Source organism: Taudactylus pleione, unplaced genomic scaffold, assembly GCF_031769625.1.
Source record: "Taudactylus pleione unplaced genomic scaffold, aTauple2 ptg000214l, whole genome shotgun sequence".
Taxonomy (NCBI): Eukaryota; Metazoa; Chordata; class Amphibia; order Anura; family Myobatrachidae; genus Taudactylus; species Taudactylus pleione.
In genome coordinates this window covers 2,530,580-2,556,241 of record NW_028284616.1, presented here as the reverse complement: position 1 = coordinate 2,556,241, position 25,662 = coordinate 2,530,580, and the positions used below count along the sequence as shown (strand labels likewise).

Genomic DNA, 25,662 nt, shown 5'->3' with positions numbered 1-25,662 from the left:
ACTCAACATCGACAGCACGCCCCCTTTGTAGCGAGACCCGGAGCGACGGCTTGCCCGTCGCTATCCGGCTCTCGCGCATGCGCACGACGGAGCCACCTCTGAATCAGGCCCTCTGTTCCAACTCCGGGTCAGACCGGGAATTTTGGTGGAAAAGGGGTATAATATTCACATACTCTGCGTCCGATTCTCTGTGTCTTTCAGTGGTAACAATCAGGATGCATGTGCTGTGCGACTGGGACACATCTGTAGACTTAAAACAATCGACACTGTGTGCCACTCAGAGTCCGGCCCGATATGCTCTCCAGACAGTATTACTTGAGGGGGGGGTGAAGAAACACTCTGTGGGACACACCATTATGATGATATCCGCTTCAGCCTCTGTTAACATTATTTGCCTATATAGCTATAGGGCAGCAAAGATAGTGTAGTGGTTATCAATACAGCCTCACAGTACTGAGCTTTTGGGTTTTATTCTCACCACAGCACTATCTATATTTCTACTTCAGGGTCCATAGGGGTCCACAGGGTTGACCTTGGGGTATAGGTTGGGAACCAAATCCGGGCACCACGCAGTTAAAGCTTTTAGCTCCCAGGATGCACTTGGGTCCACTCTCCCTATAACCCCACCCCCAAGCCAGAGGCACCTCAGTTTAAGTTGGTGTCCGGCCGGAGTCGGGTCACCGTTTAGTGCAGTGGGGAGCTGATTAACAGCCACATAGCTTTATTTTTTTCTAAGAACAGAGTTTTTATTTTTACTTTGGACTCTTCAGAGCGGCAGCGTCGGACTGTCCATAGGACGTCTAAGCTACCGCTCCGTCACCCCGCCGGCGCTGAGACGCCAGTACAGATCTGGGGATCTCAGCGGGACCCCAGAGTCTGTACTAGCCGGACTCTGCGGGCGCCCAGGACTGCTGCCAGATCCACGGGGAGTAGGTAAGGTCGCAGTCCTGTGCCTCCGGTCTCTGGGGACAGACCGGAGGCGCCGGCAGTGGCGGCAGGCCCCCCCATACCCCGTGTGTCCACTAGACCACCAGGGACTTAGCGATCGGCGCTGGGAGCCCGCGTCCTGGGGGGTTAATAGCCGGCCAGGGGAGGAAGCCTTCCCTGTTGTAGCGGCTCCTCAGCTCAGCACGTCTCTCAGTAAACATAGTCTGGCGTCGCTGAGCTGCATTCCTCTGCGGGCCACGCTTCTTCTGAGGTCTCCAGCGGCCATTTCTCTGTGGTGCAGCAGAAATCTCCAGAGATGGCAGTTGGTCCAGTCCCCCTGCGTGCTTCACCATCAGGTCAGTGTACACAGCGCTGTAGCCTTCCCAGACACGGAATCTGGGTAAGTTGAATGCAGTGACATAGTGCAGTATATTATATGACATGTTTATGTATATATCTGCATGGTATGTGACTTATGCTAGTGCTGACTGTCTGTTCTTTATTCTCACCTGTCAGTGTATATCTATCCCTTTTCTTTATCTGCCCTAATACAGCTGTACTTAGGGTGGTTCTGAGACCTCACATGTATATACTCGTTAATATTTGTGAGGTTTGTCACATACTGTTGCGTGCTGCACGTTGCCATATTTTAGGTGGAACTGTGTGTTGCATACGCGGAAAATGGGTCTCTGCAGCTAATTTTAGCATCAGTGAGGACCGGTATAGCGCTGCTTGATATTTCTGCCATGGTCAGATAGGTCTGACAAGGGGAAAGAGCGCGATACTGCACCCATTTTTGCTATCCTGCAGGTCATGTGCTGCAGGTGTTAGTGCGGAGGATTTGACTCAGGGTTATGTATGCGGCGCCATCTGGTGCCGGGCCCCTTACACGACCCCCTTGGGCGGTTTGTTTCTTGGGATCCTCTCGATTGCGGATCGCCGGGCGGGCCCCTTTGTTGTACCTCACTTGGGGATACTTCACCATACTGCCCTTTTCATCTCAGGGTATTCTTGCTGTTCCTTGCACTCTACTCCTGTGACACAGACTATCGCTCCTTACAGGTGCCACAACAGTCTGTCATTCCCCTTGCAGGGATTTCCACAACTGCCACCCTGGGTGGATGTCGTTTTTTCTACAAAACGCAAATTGGCATGGTATACGCCCTGTGGTTACTTCCCAGTTGGCTCTGCCGTGAACTGGCTGCTGTTTTGGGCTCTTTCCCTCTTACACTTGGGGGGGGGAAGCATATTTCAGGTATTATTATCCCTGCTTTAGGGCTGGTAGCAGGTCCATTCTGGTTAGAGTGAATGTTGACCTGCACCGGAATCATACACCCTCAGTCTTATGTGCCTTCGGGTTCCCTGTTGCTGACTAGCGGGTGGATCGTATGGCGGGACTCTGGCTGTTGCCAGATACGAGGTTTTACAACAGTGTTTGGCCTCCTGTCCCAAACTCCCTGAGGGTCATGGGCATGTTACTCATCTGATTACAGACATTACTACGCCTCCCATTCCTGCGTGGTCGGATTCTTCGGATCCGTAGGTGGTAACTCTGCCTGAAGTCAGTATACTCGCTTTCAGGGGTTGTTGCCCATCCTACCATGGCTATAGCATGGTTGGTTAATACTATTGCATACTGAGCTGATGCATTTGTAATGTTTTTTTCCCCTCCAACATGTCTGTGGTTCAAATGTATTTGGTCGCTCACGTAATATATGCAGTTGTCATTGGTGGAAATGCCTATATTGGATACCAGTCTCCTAGCTTTCAGAGTTCCGGCTGCGACTGTATCCTCCGTAATACCCTATGGCTGCGTTCTGGGAATGCAGAGGTGCAGATACCATCTATTGGGTAGATCTTGTTTGGTCCTGACCTTGACAAGATTGTAGTTACATTGGCAGTATTACTAACGACAAGTTTACCGCCTTCAGCTATGCCCACTACAAGGCCTCAGACTGAGTCTGTTAAGTCTTTTTGTCCTCTTGGTCAGCCTAAAGGTCTGTTTCTTCGTAGACTATCGGTCTCTACAAGGGCCGACATTTCCAGTACCGAGCAGGCCTGTACTGCCAGCTGATCCTGCTTCTGAACCTACGGATATATCTTCAGCCCGACGAGACAGGCCTACCACTGGTAGATATCGATTTTCTCAGTTCGCCCGGTACTAGTGTCAAGTTGCCGCGGCTACGTGGGTAGGAGGGTATGCCCTGTCTTTGCTCAGGCGGCCTCTTTACATGTGATGGTACGCGGGCCCTTATTCATACCCGAACAGAGCCTTTCAAATCCAGAAAGCTATACAGTTGTTGCGATAAGCGGGGCTAATTAGGCCATCCCCACTTTCTCAGCGAGGGACTGGTTGTTCTGCTTTCTTTCTGGTGCGGTGGCTGAATGGTCCGCTTTGGCCTATTCTCTGTCTCAATTCCCTGAACCAGTTCCTAAAGCTACCTGGGCTCAGGAGGCAATCCCTATGCTCCATCATACTATGTTTGGTACCTGGGGACTTTATGGTATCACTGGATATACAGGACGTGTTCCTACGGGTACTTACAGAGACCTTTTTCCTTAGCATGGACTGAGGTTTGCTGTATCACAGCAACACTTACAATTTTTCGGGCTCTGCCTGTTGGGACTGTCCTCAGCCCCACAAGGGTTTACCAGCGTTTTGGATTTTCTGACAGTTCTCCTGTTCAGTATATCCCAATGCTCCTGTACCTGGATGGCCTCCTGCTCTTAGCAGGATCACTGAGTTACTTTACAGCCAGGTCAGGATGACCGTGGCTTATTCAGGGTGCAGACGTTTAATCAACGGGGAAAAAAGTCCTCCCTGCATCCCTATCTGGTATTCTTCATCTAGGAGCCCTGCTGGATTCTCAGAAGCTGAGAATTCTTCTGGCGTAAGACGGAATCTCCACTCTTCCACTAGGAGTACATGGATGTCTACGCAGTGACATATGTCATTACACTCTGGGATGCATGGTCAGTTATTCAGTGTCTGCCTTTGGAAGGGTGGAATGGGCTCAGTTCCATTCCAGGCCTTTCCATAATTGGCTTATCTCCAGATGGAACAAGTTTTTTTCTGTCGGATCACTGTTCAAACGATGATGCTCTCTCCGGAGGCAAGTCGGTCCCTTTCCGGGTGGCTATGGCCATCTCGTCCAGGGTATTCTTTGCTATGGACAGTGTCTGGTTCGCATCCATTTCAGTGCAGTTGGACGTCTTTCGATTCCACCCTGTCAATTATCTTGTTGGAACTTTAGCCTGTCTTGGGCCTTCACTCTGGCATAACTCTTGTTTCCCGGTGAACCTGAAAAAGTTCAGTCCGACAGGGTCAGGACAGTGGCTTCCTTTTTAGCAACACTGTTCATTGGGTGGCAATGACAGGTATGTCACACATTCGGACATAGTCCGAGGGTCTCCTCCCGACCATCTCAGTCCGAGGGTCTCCTCCTGACCATCTCGGCAGCGTTCATTTCAGGAGCTCTCCAGGGGGAAGCGGGAGTCCTCAGCCGTCACGACGTGCATCCCGGGGAATAGTCTCTTCCCCAAGAGAGGTTTCATCTCCTGGTGAGCAGGGGGGACCCCCCTGAGGTTACCCTCCTGGCCTTCTGACTTTATTACACTATGGTGTTACAGTCCAGCTCTGGGGATTCTGAAGCAACATTCAGTGACTTTGTTGGTGAAGTTGTCCTTCCACCTTGCGTACCTGTGTTCTCCGGTCTCCCTTCTTCCTCGAGGGAAGTGTTTCAATTGAGACGGAGATGCTTTCCTGCTGGTGGCTCCTGATTGCCACAGATGTCAGGGGTACTTGGATTTTCGGAGTCTCTCCATCGATACTCTGTTCCTGATGCTTCACTGCCCGGACCTGTTGTCTCAGGGTCCTTGGTTTTGCCTTGGACCTGGGTCGTTTGTCGTTGACTGCGTCCCTACAGTGGTCTTATGGCTTCCCTGGCTTTGTCATCGTTGGAATGATTAGAGCACATAGATCAGCTTTTGCTGGGACCTATCACGAACTGTGGCAGCCATAATTCTTATGGTATTGTACCTGTCGATACGATGTCCAGGATTTCCAGATATTCTGGCATTCCTTTCTTCTGGCTTGGGTTTCACCCTCGGCCTGGCCTTCCTGACTGTGCGGATCTCTACACTGTCAGTATGGTTAAGATATGGAATTGCTCCACTCTGGTATCCATTTCATCCTTTGGAGTGTTTTTCTGGATTATGACTCCATTTGTCCTCCCTAGGGACTCCTTGGGAGTTAGTAGTGGTTCTTCGTTCCCTCCGGGGACAGTCAATGGAACCGCTGGTGGTGATAGCCATTACATGGTCTATTGCTTAGGCTCTCTCTTTCTCTCAGGGTGTTTATATCAACCAGGAGAGTGTCTGAATTGGGAGCGTTCTCATGTCAGGGTGTGAGTTGCTCTCCCCCTGTGTTTCTTCTTAAAGTGGTTTTTAGGTTCCATATTATTCTGGAACTTATGGTACGGCCATTCATTCCCCAGTCCTCTCAGCTGGTGTGGCCTCATTGACTGTGGTCCGGCCTCTTTGGATTTATGTGATCCGTTCAAGTTTCTTATGGAAATCGGACTCCTTATTGGTGGTCTGCGATTTCTGGTTTTCACAGGAAAGGCTGGTCGGCCTATAACCAACTGTTGGCTGGATGGCCTCGTATGTCTTCCTCAGGGGCCTACCCATGGGTAGGCCTTTCTGTAGTTGAGGCTTGTTTTTTCATGGGCCATGTAACCCTCGTGGGCGGCTCGCTGTGGCGCCTCGGCTGTTTTGCCTTACTAGGTGACCACGTGGTCTTCTGTCCACACCTTTTTTAAGGTTCTAGGCATTGGTTTCCTTTGCCTCTCAGGATGCTTCCTTTTTGGCAACGGATTCTCCTCTCAGCACAGGAGCGTCCCCACCCTTGGTTGAACTGCTTTGGGACATCCCCAAGGTCAACCCTGTGGACCCCTTATGGACCCTGAAGTAGAAAACAAGAGATATGGTAAGAACTTACCTTTGTTATCTCTGTTTCTACGAAGTCCATAGGGTCCACAGGGCGCCCGCCCTGACGCACCTGGCTTCATATGGGCTGTGTGGCTGATCACCAGTTTTCAGTCTCCCATTTCTGTGAGTATGGTTGAGTGTTCCAGTTTTCTCTCTCTTTTTCTCTCCTCCTCCGGCCTTTGGCTACTTACAAACTGAGGTGCCTCTGGCTTGGGGGTGGGGTTATAGGGAGAGTGGACCCAAGTGCATCCTGGGAGCTAAAAGCTTTAACTGCATGGTGCCCGGATTTGGTTCCCAACCTATACCCCAAGGGCAACCCTGTGGACCCTATAGACTTCGTAGAAACAGAGATAACAAAGGTAAGTTCTTACCATATCTCTTGTTATCTTCCCTGTGCTTGTGTAGGTTTCATCTCATACTCTAAAAATATACTGGTAGGTTAATTGGCTCCTGACAATTAATTATCCCTAGAATGTATGGGGTCTATTTATCAAGCAGTGAAAGTGTGGAGAAGTGAACCAGTGGAGAAGTTGCCCATAGCAACCAATCAGCTCCTACCTATTATTTTATAGACTGTACTTGATAAATGCTACTTCATAGCTGATTGGTTGCTATGGGCAACTTCTAAACTGGTCCACTTCTCCACACTCTTCACTGCTTGATAAATAGACCCCTGTGTGTGCATTCATTGTGGTAGAGAATATAGATTGTAAGCTTCACCGGGGCAGGGACTGATGTGACTGGCCTAAGAATAACCACTTGAGTGCCCTCAGTGGAAAATTTGTTATACTGAAAAATTAACTGCGTCACTCCAAGGTTGGTAAATTCATCAATTTGTATTGGCATGTACTGCCGATGTTCTTTTTCCAATGGCATGTGCAATAAAGAGACTTAGATCGGTGCTTTAAGCAGATCAACGTTTCCGTTTATGAAAAACCTTTGTCAAAATAAAGAGACACCAACATTAAATACCTTTTATATACAGAACTGCAGTACAAGTAAAGCCGTATCCCTGGAGTCGGGACCGCTCTCCCGTCCGGCAGCACATTTGGATGACATCATCACATTTTAGGCGCCTCCTATCGTGTCACCATCACCAAGGCTACAATACACAAACAATAAAATAAAACATTTGGATACAAAGCGCTGCGACTATTACTCTAAAGTTAATCACTTCTATGGTTTAACAATCCGGTCTAAGGACTAGTAATTAAACAAGATCATTAAGGTACTACAGAGTATCAAGAATTATAATCATATGAAACTAGCATAAGATAAATGTTCATTTAGACCTCATTTAGCGAGCAATCCATCGTGCTTCGAATTGTAATAATTTCAAAGCACGATCCCCACCCCGTGACAGAGGAGGAATGTGGTCAGTCTTCCTGTACCGAATGATAAAGGATGCCGTTTTTCCATAAAATGCCAGGCAACCGGTTGTTCACTAGCCCCAGAGCTTAATGCATTTACATATGACCGAGCAATGTACCGCCATACGCTCCTTAAATTTACTTTCCGTTTTACCAATATAAGTATTTTACCTTTTATGGGGGGGTGTGAACGAATCCCCTGAAATTAAAAACTGACAGGTTACACAGGTGTATTTAATGCAACCAAGTTTTTTTGAAATATGAGCTTTTCACAAGGAAGTCTCATAGATTCCTGCCCTGAGAATAATAAGGCATGAGTTGGTTATCTGTCAAGTGTAAGGTTTTATCTGAGTCCATTATACCGCATTTACACTGAATTTCCGGTTCAGACCCGGAATTTCCCCGGCGCCGACCCAGGATATTCCTGAGTTGGCGCCGTTCACACCGCAGCCGAGTCTGCAGAGACCTGGCTTTTCCGGATTTGAAGTGGACGCTAGGAGATGACGTCATCCCCAAGCGCCACTGAAGCTGGACCAATTAACCGGCATGCGGCGCGCTCCAGGTCATCGTGACCCGGAGCGCGCCGTTCACACTGCAGGGTTTCACGGGTTATTCCTGTGTTAAACCTTGCAACTTACCTGGGTCCAACTCTTTACCCTTTTACACCAAGGAGCTACCCGGGTTAACCCTGTAATAACCCGGGTTTTAGCTCTGGTGTAAAAGGGGTATTTCTGTCCGGTGTTTAGAAATCTGGTTGATGATGGGGAATACTACATTGTACCTATTAACCCATGGAAATTTAGGTTTAACTATCCTATCCTTTTCTTTCCTAGCCAATAGCTGATCTCTGTCAAGAGCTAACACTTTAGGCTTTGTTTGTTGTAACTGCTTACGAGAGATAGCCCTAATGCAAAAGCATTCAATCAGCTCATCTAATTGTATTATCACAGTATATAGGTCACTATTGATGCGCCTTACCCTGATCATTTGTGAGTAAAGCAATCCCCTAATCAAACTCTTAGGGCGGGATGTAATAGAGGGCCTGATTCAGAGCCGTTCGTAAGCGGCCGCTCGTTCGCTCCGAGCGATGTTCGCACATCTGCGCATGCGTATGGGTCGTAATGCGCATGCGCCAACCAGTCAGTGCGGTCGGAAATCGAGTGCTCGCAAAATAGCGAGTGCCTGCTAATTTGAGTGACAGGATGAGGCGTTTGTGGGTGGTAACAGGGGAAGGTGCTTAAAAACGGGGAGTGGAGATCCGAACACAGGCATGCCAAACGGTCAAAACGGGCGTTTTAAGGGTGTGCATAATTAACAAAGCAGCGTCATCGACCACGTCACTTGGTTGTTTCTTAGCCTGAACTGTTCGCATGATTGCGGTAGGAACATCCTACCACAAGCACTGCGAGCAGTTCAGACGCCTTTCGATTTACTCGATTAATCAAATAAATAGCGGAGATGACGTAGGATGCGAGCAGCCAGGGGGCATCTTTACAAAATAGCGAGCGCATGTTTCGTTCGCTCGCACAGACATAGAGGCGTCAACAGACCGCAAAGAGAGAGCGCTCAATTTAAATAGCCGGCCCCTTTTTCTGAACGAGCGAGCGCAAATAGCGTCCGGCTCTGAATCAGGCCCAGAGTTCGAGTTTTGCAAAATTGCAAGTTTGTCGCAAAACTCGCACATTTTGTAATCTCGACCAATGTAATAGCGTGCGAGATCATGAAAACTCGCAATTTTCAAATCGCACATTTTTTCAAAATCGCATCCAGATGTTTTCACCAGTGTGTACATACAACTCGTGCAATGTAATACGATGCAAGTTCAAGACTCTCTCACATAAAACATTACCATTATGTCGCCAAAAAATAGACCAAGGTGAGAATGGAAAGTTGTATGTGATTTTTTTTTTTTTGGGGGGGGGGGGGGGGGGGGGTTAAAAACTAATATTTCAATCCATAAACATATATAAATATGTAGTGTTCACTCTAGCTCCGGCGGCAGGCAGGGCGCCGGAGCTAGATAGGGCAACCTTGCGCGCGTGCCTGAAAAGGCGGCGTGGTCATGAAAAGGGGGCGTGTATATACTTGGGGGCGTGCCCGGCACTTACGGACATGCTGGGCAGCCCCCAAGCGCTGCAGAAAGGGAGAATAGATGCCGGGCGCATGCGCCCGGCGTCTATTCTCCGGCGGTGACCGGGTCACCACATGTTTCTCCACCCGCGCGACACTGCGTCCCGCGGGTGAGAACTACACCCGCAGGCTGTGAGGCAGGGCGCTTTTTGCCCTCCTCCTGGAGGGCAGGGTGCTTTTTGCCCTCCAGAAGGGGGGCAGGGCGCCGCGCCCCGCTAAAATAGCCTAGCGGGAACGCTATAAATATGCATATAAGTTTATGAACACATTTTTAAGTATGTAAATACTCTTATTTATGTTTTTTTTTTTCAAAGTGTATAAATACCATTACCCAAACCCAAACTGTAATGTTTTTCAGAAGGGGGTCTATTTACTAAGCAGTGTTATTGTAGACAAAGTGTGTGCCCCCCTATTCGCCTTTTTCAATTCCAAAAGACACAAACGCAACCGTGAACCAGGCAAAAAGTGCTGTCAGAATTGGTGAAATCAGCCTGACACCCCCAACTAGATGCACTAACATTGGGATCAATGTAGATGCCCCCAAATAGGCCTAATCAAGCTATTTGGGGTACTTAAGTACTGGCAATTGCCTCTAATACCCCTTTCAGATATAGAACCCGGGAAATTTCCTGCTCAGACCCGGGAATTTCTCCTGTGAAAAATCACGGGTATTTGGTCTAGACCCCCCTTTCACACTACACTGTCTACCCGGGAAATTCCCGGGTAGACCCCTTTCAGACAAGAGCAGGGTTTTTGAGAGTTTTTGACAGTTTTATTAAAGTGGACGGTAAGGCACAGAGGGACAGGTGGGGAAAGTGACAGAGGGACACTGTACCTGTAGTTTCCCAGTGCAGCTCCGTGCAGCAGTGAGAATACGGGGAGGCTGTAATCTCTGCCTCCACTTCTGCCTGGTGACAGCCGGAAACTTCCCGCGCTGGGGCTGAGGACAGAGGAGCCGGTGATCTCAGTGCTACCGGCGCTGAGTATGGGAAGGGGGGGAGGTGCGGGCGCTGTTACTGGCGGCACTGCTACTGCCGGTAATTATAAGGATGGGGGGCTGCTCTCAGTGCTGTGGGCGCTGAGTATGGGAAGTGGGGGGTGCGGGGGCACTGTTACCAGCGGTGCTGCTACTGCTGGTAATTATAGGGACAGGGGGGCGCTGCTCTCAGTGCTGCCGGCGCTGAGTATGGGAAGGGGGGGAGGTGCGGGCGCTGTTACCGGCGGCGCTGCTACCGCCGGTAAATACAGGTACAGGGGGCCGCTGCTCTCAGTGCTGCCAGCGCTGAGTATGGGAAGGGGTGCAGGCACTGTTACCGCCGCTGGTGCCGCCTCCCCGGTGGCTCAGTCGGAGCCATGGCCAATCAGAAACTGCCTGGTGCAGCCCGGGAGTAAAATCCCCGGGTTGCACCATTCACACTAGAGCAGGGTAGTCTTCCCGGGAAATACCCTGGTCGATTGCAGGGGCGGCTACCCGGGAACGTGTTCCCGGGTAGGTACCTTTTCACACAGACATGAGACCCGGGAATTTTGTCCGAGGTAGGCCAAAATCCCGGGAATCTCAGTATGTCTGAAAGGGGTATAATTAGCGCCTTTACACAAGTGCTGAAGAATAGCATTAAGCAGTTTTTTTTTGTAAAAATAAGTTGTCCTGTCAAATTTGTGGTACTTGAAACTTGGTGCAAGCATGTTTTTAAGTCGCTAAAGTGACGTTTTATAAAGTGATAAAAACGTACCTCAAGCAAACATCTGCAATCCAAAAAAACACCTTAGCATACTTGCAGACCACCCAAAAGTCTATTTTGTAAGTTTACAAGTTGCACTTTGTCGCCCCCATTTTGGGGAGTTAATATTGTTTTTTTACGTTTTTTTGACGGTTATCCTTATGGGGGCTGTTCCCAGCGTGCTGAGTGATTTTCCCACCCTTGCACCCCAAATTAGCAATTTTGCACTTTTTCTCTCCAACTATTCCAAGGCAAATCTTTTTTGCCTATTACATTGCCTTGCTTTTTCACGTACGCGGAAACTTTTGTTTTGACTACGGAGATGTTTCCGCCTGGTGAAAAGTCACAATAGGCGATACTTTTTCACGGTTTCCGACTTTTCGCCGCTAATTGAATACAAACATCTGTACCATTTTAATATAGTTCCAAATAAACTTTAAAATCTAAGTTGAGTTTATAAAGAAAGGCAGACATGAATTTGAATTAACTAACTTTACTAAACTGGTAAGATTTCTGCAAAATTAACATTACATTTTTGGGAATAAAAAAATGACTGTGAGGCAGATGAGCCTCTACCCCTCCCTGCCCCTTTATTTGCACCCCCCCCCCCCCTCCCTGTGTACGGGCACTTCACCTCGGTGGATTGATTGGTGAGGCCGTTTGGGGACTGGTGGCTTGTGAGCTGGGAGTAGATGTTGATGGCACTTCCCTAAGGGACCTTTGTGCCACCAGCTCCCTTTGTAATGCCACAAAGGCCTGCGTTTGCTCCCGTATGGCTGCATTTTGATCTCTGGCTGCCTGGGTTTGCTCCCTGTCAAGGACCAAAAAGCAGTATGGCTGCTTTTTGGTCTTTGGCGACCTGTGTTGGTTCCACCAGATGCCTACTCAAGTCACTGGCCATAGGGTTCCCTGGGCTACTGCGGAGGTCCTATTTAGCTTCCTGAGGTGGTGTGTGATGCTGTCCATTTGTAATGTTTCACTTTCCATGTACTGCATCTGGTGTTGACGGAAGCTGTGCAGGGACAGAGCCAGCTCATCTGCACTGGGGGTGGGTAGCTGTTCTGTTTGCTGTGTGGGTGGCTGTTGCTGCTGGGTAGGTGGACTTTGGCTTGTTGCATCCACAGGACTCAGCGGAATTGTTGCCTCAAGCTCCTCCTCCTTTTCAGATGTGTAGTACACCAAGCCAAAATGTGTGCCTGGGTCCATTGTCGCTGGTGGCCTGGGCCGCGGTGGTGGCACAGAAACTCCTGATGGTCCTGAAATGTAAATATTTAAATATAGTATAACTAAAATGTTTTAACAGTGTGTTTGGACAAATTATATCTATGCTTAAAAACAGGTACATTTAGTAGTGACTGCAATAAAGTGACACAACGGGTGTATCTGCATGAGAAATGCTACGTTACAGTGTCATCACTTGTGACATTGTAACGTAGAATTTTGCATGCAGATACATCCGACGTCTGACAAAAATTATAGGTATGCCGCATATCATTGGAAATAGCAGAAGCTGCTTGCATATACTTTTTACATTGATGTGCAAATAAAACACATTGTTAAAATTAAAATGGCTAAAATAAAAATACATGGCACGCCTAAATTATTAGGCCTGTTTAATATGCAAAGACGCTATATGTATGTGTACACATCTCTATCTCTACCTTTTCATTAATACTTTCAAAACAATAATATGTTGGGCCCATAATTTGGGCATTTCATTCTTTTAGGCCTTAATGTCACAATGCTAAAGTTAATTAAGTAATGTGACATTTAGTTTAGATTCTAAACCAAATTAAACACATGTAAATCTGTGTAAGTCTGGTGACTATGGGCTTACACACAGATATGTATATTATTATGTTGTTAAGGTCTGGAGCTGCTCACTATTGATGGACACAATGAACTATCTTATTTTTGACATAGTTCACTATGTGGGTGCACTGTGGCACAGTGCCAGAGTTACTGCACCACAGAGAGGAGGGGGTCCACATGGAGTAGTCTTCACACAGGTCACCTCCTCTCTTAAAACACCCCTCTTTATATCACATATACTTGCTTTAATAGAACTTTGAAAAACGTTCTGATACAACTCTCTACTGTATAAAAAGAAACAAAAAAAACATCTAAAATGCCAAAGCTACATAAACAATTAGATTACTACAAGCGATTTGGTAGGTTTAGTGACTTTGGGAATGTATTAAACATTGTCCACATGATGCATAATATCTGTGTATATCTATATAATCGACTGCTGATAAAAAAAAATATTTTATTACGTTGGCATTTTAATGACAGTTGGTATGAACTCTGACCCCCTCCCATCATTGTCAGTGCTGTTACTTCCGGTCTCCAAACACTTCTGCTGCTTCCAATAAATACTCATCACAATCCGTCTCATATTGAAAAAAAAACCTACTGAAAAGCAACCAATTACATTCTAACAACATTATCCACAATGAAAAATGTATAACAGTATAGTAGTAAGGTAAGAGGCACACAGGGATGCACAGTTCAGAGAGAGAAGAAAGTGAGTATTTCCCAAAAAGTACAATAGTAAAGATGAAAGAGAAAATGTAATGCGAAGGATAGTCTATATAATAAAATCAAGTGCTGATAAAAATGATGTTATCATGTTGATGTGTGCACATCACGTTAAACATGAAAGGCATGCTCCCGCTGCCAAGTCTTATTAAAAACTTACTCACTCTGAGCATACTGAAACTCTGCCCCGTTCCCTGTATATAAAAGTACTTTCATTTACCCTCTGTAAAGTTTAAAAACACAATCCAGACACAGGTGCATACAGACCAAGGGCCTGATTCAGATCCGCTCGCGAGCGGGTCGATGTTAGGCCACTGCGCATGCCGGAGCCGGCTCCGACGTACGCATGCACGAGACCCGGCTAGCGACGGGCGCTTCGGGTCTCGCACCAAAAGGGGCCGGCTGTCTATTTTGATCGACAGCTCGCACCGTTTTGGAGGCGTGGCGTGGGGGTGGCTTCACAAACGGAGGCGTTCCCAATGCGAACGCCTGCCGTTTGTGGGCTGCTTGCCGTTTGTGGGTCACCCACAGATATGGAGCGGGCCAGGAGGCCGCTCCAAAAAAAAACAAACGCCCAGATTCAGAGCGAGCGCTCTTTCAGCGCCCGGTTCTGAATCAGGGCCCAAGGCTGTAACATGCACATTGCACTCCTCAGTTAAAACAACTAAAGATGGACCCACAGTGGAGTAGGTACTGAAGTCTAAAAAAGAGAGAGGGGAGAGGAGTGCAAGAAACAGGAGTAAGAGAGAAAGACACAGAGGAGTAGGAGAGTTTGATGTAGAGGTGAGCAGTTTGGTTTTACTTTTTTGTGTTTTGTGTTCGCATCTCAAAACTGCAACTTATTAGCTATCCGTCTCTCACTTGTTCTAGATAGCCAATAAGATAAATCTGAACTTGTGCTAATTTGGCGAAAAGATCTGAGTCAAAACGGAACCACTCATCTCTAGTTACAAGGTGTAAAAGAGCAAGGCAGAAGTTAGGTGATGAGACATTTGCGGCAAGAGAGTGAGAGAGGGGCGGGGGAGAAAGAAAAGGTGAGACAAATAGGGGGAAGAGTATCAGAGGGGAAAAAGAGAAATAGGGGCAGATTAATTTAAGTTTGGAAGCCGCCGAAACGGGACCCGACAGCTTTCATGCATTAACTGCAGAAGGTAGATTCTGCTTGCAGACTAAGGAACTGCAAACAGAGGGCCTGATTCCGAGATGTACGCTTACCTGATGGTTAGCATACATCTCTGATGATTTAAAGTCTGCGCATGTGCAGAATTGGTCCTGTGATCTCGCTAGTAGACCCCCTCAAGCCGCAGTATAGTTGACTGCTGCAATGTTTGGGGGGCGTGGCCAATGTATACATCGGTGGAAACCGATTTCCTGACCACGCAGCTGCCAGGACCTGGCCACGCTGCAGTCAGCTTCAGCTATGTTCAAAGGCAGAATTGAGTAATATTTTAAAGACTAAGTATAATTAAATATTGTAATTTGTAGACCAGAAGGGATAAATATAAGTCAAATTAGATATTTTGCAGTGCAAGACCCTGGACTATTTCCACTGAATATAGCCCATATGAACCTTAGGAAGGAAAATAGGATCGTGTGTCAACTGGGCACATGCTTGAAAAATTGTCCTGCTTCTGCGTTTGTAGAAATATATATTCTAGCAATGGTTCTTATTTTGGATTAGTGTTTGTACAGTACAGGCCGATTGCAGTACATTTCTTTTATTCCAGATAAAACATTACAACACTTCATAACATATAATTGATTTTAAACTCCTTTTCCTATTAAGGTCTAGGAAAACCTTGTAGTTACTAACTAAATCTTCTCATAATCCAAGGTTATCTCTAAAACCTGAACTGTTGGGTATCCTTGAGGACCGTGTTCGGGAACCTCTGCCATAAGCAGTCATTTTTCTACCTTAAGAGTATACTTATTTACATCTTAATAGATATAAGAAAAAAGCATTATAATCCAATACTTAATGAATTGCAAAAGGTTGATTTTTTTATTAAATAAATTTTTTACAGGCTGTTGATAATGTTTATTTACATTGGGGGGGGGTTCAAAAACAATACTGGTAATAATTTAATTCTAAATTTCTTTTGCTTTGTAGTCATGACCGAACAATGCAAGATATCGTTTACAAACTGGTGCCAGGTCTCCAAGAAGGTAAGTTTTTCTAGGCTGGAAACATAGCATGACACACTTCTGTTCTGTAGAGTTGGCAAATGTTTAGTAAGATCTAAAACTCAGTCGATGCGCAGCTAAGTTTGTGTCTAATGGCTACTGATTAAAGTATAATGAAAATTGGAACACAGGCCCTGATTCAGAGCCGCTCGTAAGCGGCAGTACGCTCGTTCCGAGCGATGTTCGCACTTTGCGTACGGTTTATAATACGCATGCGCGAACCAGTCAGTACGGCCGAAAATCGTTTGTTCGCTATATAGCGGGTGCCTGCTACTTTGAGTGACAGAATGAGGCGTTTGTGGGTGGTAACAGGGGAAGGTGCTTGAATACGGGGAGTGGAGATCCGAACGCAGGCGTGCTTAAAGGTCAAAACGGGCGTTTTATGGGTGTGCATAATTAATACAGCAGCGTCACTGACCACGTCACTGGGTTATTTTATAGTTAGAACTGCTCGCAAATTTGTGGTAGGAAAAACCAACCACAAGAATAGCGAGCAGTTCATACGCTGGTCGATGTACTCGATTAATCTAATAAATAGCGGACATGACGTATGGTGCGAGCGGCCAGGGGGCGTAGTTATCCAAAAAACGACCGCAAGTTTTGTTCGCTCGTTCAGACATAGAGGCGTGAACAGACCGCAAAGAGCGAACGGTTCATTTGAATAGCCACCCCCTTTTCCTGAACGACCGTCCGCAAATAGCGTCCGGCTCTGAATCAGGCCCACAGTCTTATTATATAATATCAGAGCATTTATCTCCTGATGTAAATTCTAAGAACTTCAGAAGTCAGTGAGCAGTTCAATAAAAATCTAAGGGCATAAGTTTATCTGAATGCTTTAATATATTTTACAGAATCTGAGGTGACTTATTTCTTAGAATGCGCAAGTGATGACCTCACAACTCCCATTTTGTACTGATATTATTTACAGGAAAAAAATAATATAAATACTGAACACTTATTTAATATGGGATACTTCTTTAAATTCGGACATCTTTTTCTTGTAGCGGAAATCCGTAAGCAGCGAGAGTTCTACCATAAGCTTGGAATGGAAGTGCCTGGTGACATCAAAGCAGAGACTTGTACAGCTAAACAGCACATAGAAGCCGTTCGAAATGGTGAGATATTGCATCTTCATTTGTAACAGTGAATGTGTATACGATAATACTAACCTAATGAAGGTATTACATTTTAATCTAAATAAAAAATATATATATATATATTTCTAAAAGAAAACTGCATTGTATCAAGCTTGCTGCATCTGAGAATGGGGTGTATAGGTCAGTAGATTTTGCTTATACCACATATACAATGTTCCATATCTTCATGAGAAGACAAAAAGTTATAGCTAGGGTAATTTTTTGTATATTTGCATTTTTGATTTCTGGGGAAAAAAAATTGTTCCTGATAGATACAGAATTGAAAAGGATTTCAATGTGGTTATGTGAGATAAAAAAGAGGCAGGGCCAAATGTAATGGGGTGAGAGTTTAGAAAATGTGAGTGTTTTCTCACACTTTTTAAAGTGTGCCAATGTCTGAGAACAGAGCAACAGAACAAACTTGCATGTTTTTCAGACTCAAAAAACTATCACAATACAAAATCTCATACAGATGTTTTCCCATTTTGAAGAAAAAAACTCGACTAATGTGAAAGTTTACAGCTAAACTCTCACATTTTATAAACTCTCGCCCTATGACATTTGGCCCGCAGTGTCCTGTTACATGATGTGCGCATTATAGTATGCATGTAGTATAGGCAGTGCTAATTGTCTAAAACAAAAAAACAATCCATAACCCGAGACAGATTTGCTGAAATCAGTGTTCCTAGAATGAAAAGAAAGACGCATACTGTATTTAAACAAAAAGAAAAATAGGTACATTATTAATATTTAACACTGCAGATGCGCCTCATCATTTATGAGGGAGTATATGAAGTACATATGCGTACTCCTACATTTAGCCTCCTTACACCACACTGCGTGACTTGCCTGATGTGAGTGAGCTGCCAGGTCCTACGAGATAGCACCAGGCGCTTTTTTTTGCCATAAAGTTTTGCCTATCAAATTAATGAGCACAGTCTGCTGGTGCGCCCTAGTTGCATCACATTGAGGCTTAGACGCATTTCGCGAGAAAAAGACGCCTGGTGCTAGCAGAGTCTCACAGGACCTGGCACGCTGAAAGGGGCTTTTTAACACGACTGCAGTAAAGATGTGTAAGGACACATCTGTATTGCAAATCACATACAAAATAATTGCTTCCCAAACTGCTTACATGGTAAATTACCTCAATGCTGTCTGCTACTTGCATTCACTCTTCTTGTTCAGCTATATCCTCTTCTTGCTAGAATGTAAGCTCCTGAGCAGGGCCCTCCCTACACTTTGTTTTCAAGTATACAATTTCCCTGTCTGCCTTGTATGTGCCTCTGTTTTATATATGTACTATTACCCCCTCTGTCAGGTTTTGCGAGTAACTACAATAATATAAACAAGCTTTTTCTCTAATTCTGATGTTTGTAGAAGTACAAGTGTCAGGATAGCCGTACTAAGAAAGGGAAAAAAAACTAAATAAACAAAATCCACCCACATCTTTTTTAAAGTTTTTTTTTTTTCTAATTATTATTATAAATAACCTCCTACTATATTCCTAAATTCTAAGGGATGTTCTTTACTACTTTTGTAAGTGCTGTATGTGTTCTGCAGAATAAATTCATGCCTAGCCCACATGGGGGTCCTATGCCAGATAGCCAATCAAAGTGGATTTTTAACACTTTTGAGCAAAAGTCAATGTTAATTGGCTACTTGCAAACAATCTCTCCCGCCCCCTCCCCCCGTGTCTTGTGATACTTGCAACTCAACATAACCATTTGCAACCACAATTTTTGTGGCATGCATTATATGTGTACTGTTTGGACTCAATGACGTCCATCTCTAAGCAAGCCCTTTACTGTGCAGTTACATATGGTGGCCAAATCTGTCAAATTCAAAATCAACTTGTATCTTACCCCATATATTTTATTAAACTATTAGTCTATCCAATGATCTATAAGTACAATACACAGATAGCAGTTGAGGTTTTGAGTTACCTTGTGTATTATCATATTCTCTACTAGGTGAAACAAAACCTGAAGAAAACACAACTAAAGAATCCACAGAAGAAAAACAAGAAGAAGATCATGACTACCACAGGAGCGACGAACAGGTACATTTATGTGTATCAGTGTGCATTTTCTTTTCAGGTTCACAACATGGTGGCCTGTAATGACAAGGTAGAGATCAATAGCTTCTATTACTGCAACAGATGATGTCATATATGTATATGAATTGGATACAGGATGCCGGCACTCGGGATCCTGGTGGTCAGAATCCCGACGCCGGCATCCCGACAGGGTTAGGATACCGACACCTGTTGGTAAGTATCCTAAACTTCCCCCTCTCCTAACCATTCCCCCCCCCTTGCCTGGATCTAACCTTCCCCCCTAGTGCCTAAACCTAACTTCCTCCTCCCCGCACCCTAAACCTAACCCTCCCCCTAGTGCCTAACGCTAACACTCCCCCCAACCCCACTACTTTCCTTCAGGATTCCAGCAGTTGGGATGCCAGCGCCGGGATTCTGAAAGGTGTCTAGATTCCGGCCCTGGCATTCTGACTGCCGGAATCCTCGCGGTCGGGATATTGACCGCATCCCTATGAATATATATAGAAGTCACTATGCATTGACAGAACTAGATATATCTGAAATTCTGGGCGTGTCGTGGGTATATTGCCGGAGTGGCTCTCTGAGTTGTGTGTATTCAGTGAGTGGCATACACACAACTCAGTGAGTAAAGGCCCCCACACATCAGAACGATATCGTTCCAACCAGCCAACTAGCTGGATGGTTGGAATGATAATCGTCTAGTGTGTGGGAGCAAACGATAGTCAGCCGTTTGCTCCCACACGCTGAAAAACGGCCAGAAACGGTCGTTCCAACTAGTTGGCGAAAATCAAACATGTTTGATTTTCACCAACTATCATTCTAGTGTAGGGGGATAGTTCCCCCCGACTAAGCGATAAGTAGACGGACACTGGCCGGTAGTGCCCACCTACTTCTTCAGCTGTCAGCAGCAGCGGCTGAGTGTGAGCGTAGGAGAGGATCAGCGGCAGTGCTGCTGAAGCAGCTGCACTCGTACCAGTCTGCAGGGGTGTCTACTTCAGTCAGTAGGACCAACCCCCCTTCCCGGCAGCAGCACAAGTCTCCTTCACTGCTCACACCTCCTCCCCACGCGATCACCACCCGCAGATGCGCCTCCACTGTCCCTACACCCACCCCTGTGATCACCCCCAAGAACATTTACACCATCATCATGTGCATCACGGAAGTGCACAACTACCTACCCGCTCTTCGCCCTGGCTGTCTCCCCGGCGCACACTACCAGGTCTCTGCCCCTCGGCGCATAGGGACATGAAGGAAACCTCCTCCTCCCTCTGGTCAGTGCTGCTGGGTTTCGCAGTCTCCCCCGGGTGACCGCAATCACACTCCCTCCTCCCCGCGGTCACACTCTTCCCATCGCGGTCACACTCTTCCCACCTTCCCCCCCACCGCGATCACACTGTCCCCCCCGCGATCACACTCTACCCCCCCTGCGATCACACTCTTCCCACCCCCCGCGATCACACTTCACCCCCCCCCACGATCACACTTCACCCCCCCTCCTTAATCACACCTGCCCCCCTCGTGATCACACTTCGCCCTGCAGCCCCTCCCCCATTGACCCTCGACTCCCCCAACCCCCCTTCCCCTCCCTCCAGTACAAGCAGGGCTCCAACCCAGTATAGGTGGTGATCGAGACTACTCCCACCCCCTTCCCACAAGCAGCAAACAACTCCTGGCCTGGCTATGTGCCCTATCCTCACCCACCTCCCCTCCTGATGGCACCTGGACGGATGAGCCTATTTCATCTTTGTGTATAGAAATAGCAGCTGACGTGTTGGGCTAGTGGTTACAGTGCAGGTAAGTTGATGCAAGGGTCCAGGGTTCAAACCCAGGGATAAACTATTTAAATATTTTATATTTATAGTATTCATATTTTTTTTATAGATTAAACCATTTTCCAGGGAATGAGTGAGGGGAAAGCTGGGGTCAGAGATGGGGAATGAGCTGATTACCCAATGTGTCCCCACTATACTGCCTGTCAACCTGTGCGCCCGTGTAATGCCTGGCCCTGACACCCTCTTCCTTACATGGTGTGCACCCATATAGTATCTGACCCCTATGATGCTGTGTGCCCATATAGTACCCGACAACTCTCACGTCACCCTGTGTGCCCATATAGTACCCGACTCCTCTCCCGTCACCCTGTGTCCATATAGTACATGACTCCTCTCCCGTCACTCTGTGTCCATATAGTACATGACTCCTCTCCCCTGTCACCCTGTGTGCCCATATAGTACCCATCTTCTCTCCGCTGTCACCCTGTGTGCCCATATAGTACCCGTCTTCTCTCTGCTGTCACCCTGTGCGCCCATATAGTAACCGACTCCCCTGTCACCCTGTGTGCCCATATAGTACACGACTCCCGTCACCCTGTGTGCCCATATAGTACCTGTCACCACCTAACGTCACCTGGGCACACATGACACTCTCTCCTGTTACCCTGTGGGCCTGATTCAGAGACAGGTGCAATGGCAATTTTTACGCAGATTCAGCGATTGTTTGCTATTGCGCATGTGCGAACGCAGCACTGCACACACGCAGCTATTGCAACGATATCACGCACGCATAGGGACCATGCACAAATTGAGTGACGTAGTCAGCATTTTGGGATGGAAAGGGGGGGTGGTTAGAAAAACGCTGTTTCGTGTGCATGCATAGATTAACTATTGTGATCTCCTGTGCAGCATGAGACCTCTCATTGGGGTAGATGTATGATAGCGGCACTTACCGTGCCGCAATAACGCTTCCCGCTTCGCCTCTTTACCGAGGCGAAGCAGGAAGCACTACCAATGTAAGAACATCTCATCGGCCGGAGAGGGGGAGCGTTAACTCCCCCCTCCGGTGCTACCCGCTAGAGACCACAGCGCGTCAGCCTAGTGCTGATGCGTTGTGTCTCAATCCCGACCGGCTCCACTGAGCATGCGCGGGATCTCGCAAGTATCGCAAGATCCCCACATGCAGCCTGGACCCAGCAGCCGCCGCAGCAGGGACAGACAGCTACAGCGGGCCGAACGGTCAGGTGATCTGACCGTTCGTACATGGCCCAGGCTATCGGCGCTGCTATCTTGTAGATCGCAGCGCTGATAATGACAGAGGCACATATCACCCCTGTCATTTACCGCCCAAACCCCCTATCATACATCGGTGAGAAGCGGTATCAGCGCACATAACGTGCGCTGATACCGCTTCTGAGCTTCATACATCTCCCTCAGTGTGTCAGAAGAGCTGCAGTGTTTGTGGCTGGTCAGACTTGACCTACACGCTGCGTGACTGCCCGATGTGCATCGATGTTTACACTGTCATATGGATATGAGAAGGCAGCATTGGACGTACCTATCCTGGGGTATGCTTTGGAAGGCATTAGAAATTTTAGCAGCTGTGATCCGTGCGAGTATCCAGTTGCGTTTGCATTGCCGTCCATCTCTGAATCAAATTCTCATATAGCGCCTTGATACCCTGTATGGCCATATATTGTCACCACACCTCTCCCTTCCAACCCTTGTTTTATATAGTTATACATACATCATAAAAAAATGTGTATTAGTATATATACTGTGTATATACATATATATATATATATATATATATATATATATATATATAATGTATATATAAAATGTATACGTGTATATATTTATTACCATAATTTTTATAACTGTATAGGTTTGTAATTTTTCACTGAATTAGACCCAAATGGCAATTATTTACATATAATAAACAAAAATTACAAATTTGGGAGCAAATATTAGCCAGTTAAGGGGTTAACAGGGCCCTCCAGGCCCCCACACATCAGAACGATATCGTTCCAACCAGCCAACTAGCTGGCTAGTTGGAATGATAATCGTCCTGTGTGTGGGAGCAAACGACAGTCAGCCGTTTGCTCCCACACGCTGAAAACCGGCCAGAAACAGTCGTTCCAACTAGTTGGTGAAAATCAAACATGTTTGATTTTCACCAGCTAACGTTCTAGTGTAGGGGGATAGTTCCACCCGACTGAGCGATAAGTAGGCAGACACTGGCCGGTAGTGTCCGCCTACTTTTATCACACTCACCTTTTAGCATAAGAGGGTCCTGTCTCCCTTGTCTTCAGTTCCGTAGGGTCCTCCGTCATCAGCACTGAGTCCTGTGTGTCTAGTTCTGACAGCAGCGGGTCCTCAGTCCTCAGCAGCGGGTCCCGTGTTTTCAGCACCGGACTTGTCAGGAGGTGCAGGAGCCGGCTGGAACATGTAGCAGCAGCGGTGGATCGAGGTGGGTAGCACACCTCTCAATAGCACCTTCAGTGTCCCCTGCCAGCCCGTTATCAACTCCCCCGTGATCACACTCCCCCGACCCCCTCAGTACAAGTGATACTGACCACCAACCCTCCCCAAGTACAAGTGGCACTGACCTCCCCTCCCCAGTACAAGTGGCACTGACCCCTGACCTCCCCTAGAGGCTGCACCGCTGCTCTTGGTATCTCACCGCCCCAATCCTCCGATGCATGGATGAAGCCAGTGCACATCGGACCTTCCTCCTGCCACTTCTGTGACACTTGCCGAGGTGCTGCCCGACCGACTTCCGATCCCTGTAGTACAGCCACTGGGGTGCTGTGGATGGCCTCCCTCTTCAGGTTGTTGGACCTGCTGCCGGTTGCTACCATATTGTGTGTGTGTATATTATATATATCCGTATATATAGAGATCGATATATATATATTTATATATATGGATCGGAATGGGATTGAAATGCTGGCAGCTGAAATCCCGGCAGCAGATGCCCGATGGAGGAGATCCCGACTGGGGTAGGTAAGTATACTAACCCTCCCCCTAACTCTCCCTTACGGGTGCCTAACCCTAACCTCCCCCCTAGTGCCTAACCTCCCCCCCCATGGGTGCATAAACTTAACCCCCCACCCTGCACCCTAACCCTCTCGGGGGGGTGTCTAGCCCTAATCTTGCCCGGGGGGGTGCCTACCCTAACCTTGAGTTACCTTTGCAGTTCTCACCATTGACTTCAATGGTGAGAGCCATTCATTGGCTGAGAGTGGGAGGGCTCGTGTCTCAGCCAATGAACGCTCATCGGCAGGGTTTCCATGGTGAAATCCCACCGCTAAGCTCTCATTCGGGAACTACCGTTCCTAAAGAACGGTACTTTTGTTCATGGCTCCGCGATTTCTGGATTTCTGGAATGCCTAGTTTGGAACGAAGAGGACCGAACTTCGCATAGAAGACAGGCGAGTGAGTATTTCTTTAACAGGTCCCCTGTGGATACCCTACTGGATAAGTGGACCGATGCTACAGGGATACATAGGTGAGTATGCGTACATGTGTGTGTGCATGTGTGTGTACATGTGAGTGTATGTATTTTCAATAAACTTATACTTTGTACGGTGTGTTTATTTTAATATTGCTTTTGCAGTGGAACTACAGGTATGAGCGGGGCTCGTAATGACCCGAATGCTGGTACTTGTGGTTCTCCAAGTACCAGCATGCTGAGGAGGCTTGCTGGGACCTGCAGTTCCACAGCAAAAGACAAATTTAGTTCATCTATTTTTTACACACACTATACACAATCAACCCGGCACCCACCGCCCACGGGTACTAGGGATAGCCCCGGACTATCAGCTTGTGCCTGGGGTGCCCTGAATGAGGGGGACCCCTTTATTGGGGGGGTCCCCAGCTCCCCAGGGATCCCTGGCCTGGGCTGACTAGCGGTCAGGGTTAATGCTTTGGCTGGGTGGCACGGTGAAAGGGCTCCCCTGGCTGTGGCATTAGCCCCCCACTAGAAAAAGTGCGGTGCTGGTTCTGGATAATACAAGGGGACCCTACTCATTTTTCCCCTTATATTTCCAGAACCAGGACCGGATCAGAGCCCAGTGCTGGTTGCACAGAATACGGGGGACCCCTACGTCGTTTATCCACCGTATTTTGCGCAACCAGCACTGGGTCACTAAAGCCCAGGGGCTGGTTGTTCTTTTGGGGGAGGGGTCACGCCATTTTTTTTTTTTTTTTTACAGGTCTTCATTTTTTTAAACAGCAGCACAGACGGGTCTAACTGTTCCCATCCGTGCATCTGTGTTGTTTTTTTTACAGACAGATACGTGCATCACAGATATCCCTGATCTGTGCAAGCATCTGTTTGCTATCCTGCATGATCTAAAGATCGACAAATCTTTAGATCGTGCACGATAGATTTTGTGACACATCGTGCAGCTTTTGCTGCACATCGTGTCCTGGAGTGGCGGGGAAAGTTCAAGGGAAATCGGACACAATATCGGATCGTAACCACATCGCCTAGTGTGTAGGCACCTTAAATCCCCCCCGGTGGTTCCTAAACCTAACCCCCCCATCCCCGGTCTAAGTGTTGTACTTAACCGGCAGGAGGGGGATCGGTCCGGCATCGGGATTAACATAGGCGTCAGAATTTCGACGCCTATGTTAAATCCCTTGCCGGGATTCCGCAGTTGGAATTGAGAACGCTGGTCTCATAATTACATCCCTATGGATCATATGTATGTGTAGCCCATTTAGTAATGATCGCACTTGCAATGCAATCTGGGCACCATATTAGCGCCCATGATCGCATTGCAGGATGCGATCATACTGCCTGGATGTATGAAGTACCACCTGCAG

General features: G+C 47.1%; 1 protein-coding gene across 1 annotated transcript in view; it reads left to right on the top strand.

Annotated features, from left to right (window-relative positions):
* PCGF3 (polycomb group ring finger 3) overlaps positions 1 to 25,662 on the top strand; it is a 105,017-nt gene that overhangs the window by 64,342 nt on the left and 15,013 nt on the right. Inside the window, exons 4-6 of the mRNA XM_088478495.1 lie at positions 15,789 to 15,844; positions 16,867 to 16,977; positions 18,969 to 19,057. Of these exons, the coding sequence (XP_088334621.1) occupies positions 15,789 to 15,844; positions 16,867 to 16,977; positions 18,969 to 19,057 (256 nt within the window). The remainder of the gene's footprint in view (positions 1 to 15,788; positions 15,845 to 16,866; positions 16,978 to 18,968; positions 19,058 to 25,662) is intronic.